The 3,587-nt window shown below is 59.0% G+C and overlaps 1 protein-coding gene across 1 annotated transcript; it reads right to left on the minus strand.

The window, feature by feature from the left end:
- Window positions 1-43: 43 nt before the first annotated feature.
- LOC116547496 (coiled-coil domain-containing protein 61-like) lies at window positions 44-2,802 on the minus strand (the record flags this gene model as incomplete). Its single annotated transcript, XM_032273439.1, has 5 exons — window positions 1,664-2,802; window positions 1,495-1,577; window positions 742-911; window positions 572-647; window positions 44-272 (listed from the first exon to the last, which is right to left on the minus strand). Coding segments are annotated over exons 1-5 (816 nt in total), but the record flags the coding sequence as incomplete, so codon positions are not given.
- Between the last annotated feature and the right edge of the window lie 785 nt (window positions 2,803-3,587).

Below are 3,587 nucleotides of genomic sequence, written 5' to 3' on the forward strand. Positions count from 1 at the left end.
AGTGCCTCCCAGCCCCTCCCAGCCCGTCGGCCCCGCCCAGTGCCTCCTGGCCCCGCCCCTCCGGCCGGCCCTGCCCAGTCCCGCCCAGCCCGTCGACCCCGAGCCCCAGGCCCTGAGCTCCAGGCCGGTTACCTGAGGAGCTGCGGTTTCGCGAGCGGTTAGGGGCGTCCCCTCGTCCAGTCACTGCAGCAGGGGGCCGGGTCTGGCGAGGCCAGGAGACGGACGTCCCGTCCCCGCTTCCTCCACTGCCTAATCGGTTCCGCTGCTGCTGCCTGGGAAGCAGGAAAGGAGACGCCGGCCTGTGCACCCAGCTCCTGCGGGCAAGGGGGTCGCTGCGCCCCTAAAGGTCACAGCCACGTCGACGACTGCCCGAGGTACGGGCCTAGGAGAGGAAAGCGTACGGAAACACAGACGAAGAGGTGGGGCAGACGGAAGGCGGAGCGGGCGGGGTAGCCAGCGTGAAGCCAGCAGGTGGCAGGGGATGCGGACGGATGGTGGCGCAGAGAGCTGAGCGCCCGGGAGCGGGCACGGGGCAGGGGCGGAAGCAGGAGAGGGAGGAAAGCGGACTGACTTCATCTTGATCTCTCTCTGTTTCCTTTCCTTGGCTTTCACAAAGGCCGTGGGGTCGAAGCGGAGCGCGCGACCACCTAGGACAGCGTGGGAAAGGAGGCGGGTGGGTCCCAGGACGGGTCAAGGCAGCGCTAGTGCGTCCCCTCCCCACCGCAGCGCAGGGGCACAGACCTGTGGGCGAGGGCGAGGGGCGCGCGGGTCGGCCCCGACCCCGGCTCCCGCGGACGCTCTCCCGGGATGAGGAGCGCGCGGCGCCGCGGCCTCGCGACGTGGAGCGCTCCCGGGACGACAGGGCCCGGTCCTCCCGCGCCGGGGGCGGCTGCACCGGCGGAGTCCGCCTCCTGAGACCACAGGGGTAGCTGTCAGCTTCCTGCCAGCCTCGACAAATCTAATCGCGAGTCTCCTCCCCGACCGCACCCTCTCCGAACCCTGAGGCCCATCCCCATCGGCTCCTAGGCGTGTATTCCTGGGCCCGATACCCTCCCCCAGGCCCCATCCAAACCCCTAAAACATCCGTCTGTCATTTCCCTACATCTTTTCAACAAACCCCCTTCGCCAGACCCTTCTTCCTGGAGTCTTCCACAACTCCCGAAAACCTTCCCAATTTTCCACCACCCAGCCCATAAATGCCAGCAGACCTCACCCTGATCCCACCTGCTGCGCCGCACGCTTTTGCTCCAGGAGACCCTCGGGCTGGCCCCTTTCCCAGTCCCTAGTCCTGAGTGCCAACCCCAAGACTGCGCGCGGGGTACCCCTTCTAACCACTGCACCCGAAATATGTCTGGGCTCCGGGAGGTCCACTAAGCCCCGCCTCCCCTTAAGCCCCGCCCCATTCACCCTACCTGGCCCCACCTTGCCTCTCAAGCTCCACCCCCTCTCAGGCCCCGCCCATCCACCCAGTCGCCCCCAGGCCTGGCCTCTCACCCCCTCTTGTACAAGGCCAGCTCAGTGGTCAGCGTCTTCAGCCGGGCGCGCAGGCTCCGCTCGGATGCCTTCGCCTCCTCAAGCTGCAGGGAGCAGAGAGAGGTGCAGAGGTCCAGACTGAGGCTCAGGTCCACGCCTCGCCGGCCGCCCCCGGGTCACCGCTGCTCACCTCCTTGGCCAGGCGGCGGCAGTCCTGGCCTCGGCGGCCAGCCACCCTGTGCCCAAGGCCGCGTTCCTGCCGCAGCTCCAGCTCCAGCCCACGCACCAACCCACGCAGTCCCTCGGCCTCCTGGCAGGCCACGCGCCCAGCCAGCGCTTCCTCGCGCGATCGGCTCAGCTGCTCCTCCAGCTCCCGCTTCTCGGAAGCCAGGCGCGACACCCTGGGGAAGACAGGGAGAGAGCGCTGGGGAGAGAGGCATGGCCCCATTAACAACTACTCCATAGGGGTGGACGTCCCCACGAAGAGGGAACGCGGTTCCATCACTCTCAACTGCCCCCATGGGGAGGGCAGGGTCCTATTATCTCCCCTCCGACGTGTAAGGAGGGATATGGTCACATCGCCTCCATCTATCCCACGAAGAGGACATGACCCCACCACGCACAGACAGACAGACAGACAGACACACACACACACACACACACACACACCCCTGATGCAGGTGAAGGAGTGGGAACACAGCCACGTGAGTTCCAATTCTAAACGATTTCATCAACCTGTCCACACCCTGAAAGCCTCCTCCTCCCACCTCGCCAGGCCACTCTCGCTGTCTCCCAGTCACGAAATCCTCTACAGTACAAACTTGAACGGGTTACCACCATGCTCAAAACCCTTCCTGGAGAAAATGTATGCACAAGGCTATTCATTGCAGTACAATCTGTAATAACGAGAGTGGAAATAACCAAAATGGACATCAAAAGAGAACCAGCTGAAATTCTAACACATCTACTCAATTGAGTACCACAAAACTATAAAACGATCTCTATAACCCGTCACCAAGTGACTGCCACAACACAGCCCAGGGCAGACAGCATCTCCAGTATCTCCCTTTATGTAAAAGAAACTGGAACTATAAATTATATGTTTGTATTTTCAAAATTATATAATAGAATAAACCAACATCTGTGGTGGGGGAAAGGATTATTTATGGGGAAGGGGGAAATGAACAGAAATTGGACCTCTCTGGATGGACAAAGTGGCTTATGCCTATAATCTCACCACTGTAGAGGCCAAGGCAGGTGGATCACTTGAAGCCAGGAGTTCAAGACCAACCTGGCCAATACAGCAAAACCCTGTCTCTACAAAAATAAGCCTGGCATGATGGCACACGCCTCTGATCCCAGCTACTCAGGAGGCTGAGGCACGAGAATCACTTCAACTCGGAGGGTAGAGGGTCCAGTGAGCCGAGATTGTGCCACTGCACTCCAGCCTGGGTGACAGGGTGAGACTCTGTCTCTAAAAAAAATAAATAAAGTGCAAAAAGAGATAAAACTAAACTATATTGTTTAGGGATGCATGATTCAGCTGACAAAACCATAAGCAAATGAAGTGAGATTAGGTGCATTTGGGAGCATGGTTGGGGTAAGAGGGCCTCTCCTAGAAAAAGACATACAGAGGCTGTGGGGAAATGACCACTTTCAACTTTTCTTTTTTTTGGGGGGGTGGGGAATGGGCGGAGACAGAGTCTCGCTCTGTTGCCCAGGCTGGAGGGCAGTGGCACAATCTCAGCTCACTGCAACCTCTGCCCCCTGGGTTCAAGTGATTCTCCTGCCTCAGCCTTATGAGTAGCTGGGGCTATAGGCATGGGCCACCCTGCCCAGCTAAATTTTTGTATTTTTTGTAGAGAAACGGTTGCACCACGTTGGCCAGGCTGGTCTCAAACTGCTGACTGCAGGTGATCCACCCACCTCAGCCTCCCAAAGTGTTAAGATTACAGGTGTTAGCCACCATGCCTGGCCTCAAGTTCTTCACCTGTGTAGTTGTTACATGGAGTCCCAGGCTTACCTAGTGTTGGGCAGTGTGCCTGGTACACAGTTCGAACTCCATAAATGTTGGCTTTATGATAATTTGTGAAACTGTACATTTATATTGTATG

This window comes from Sapajus apella, unplaced genomic scaffold (assembly GCF_009761245.1).
Source record: "Sapajus apella isolate SASKATOON/1434 unplaced genomic scaffold, GSC_monkey_1.0 scaffold3345, whole genome shotgun sequence".
Taxonomy (NCBI): Eukaryota; Metazoa; Chordata; class Mammalia; order Primates; family Cebidae; genus Sapajus; species Sapajus apella.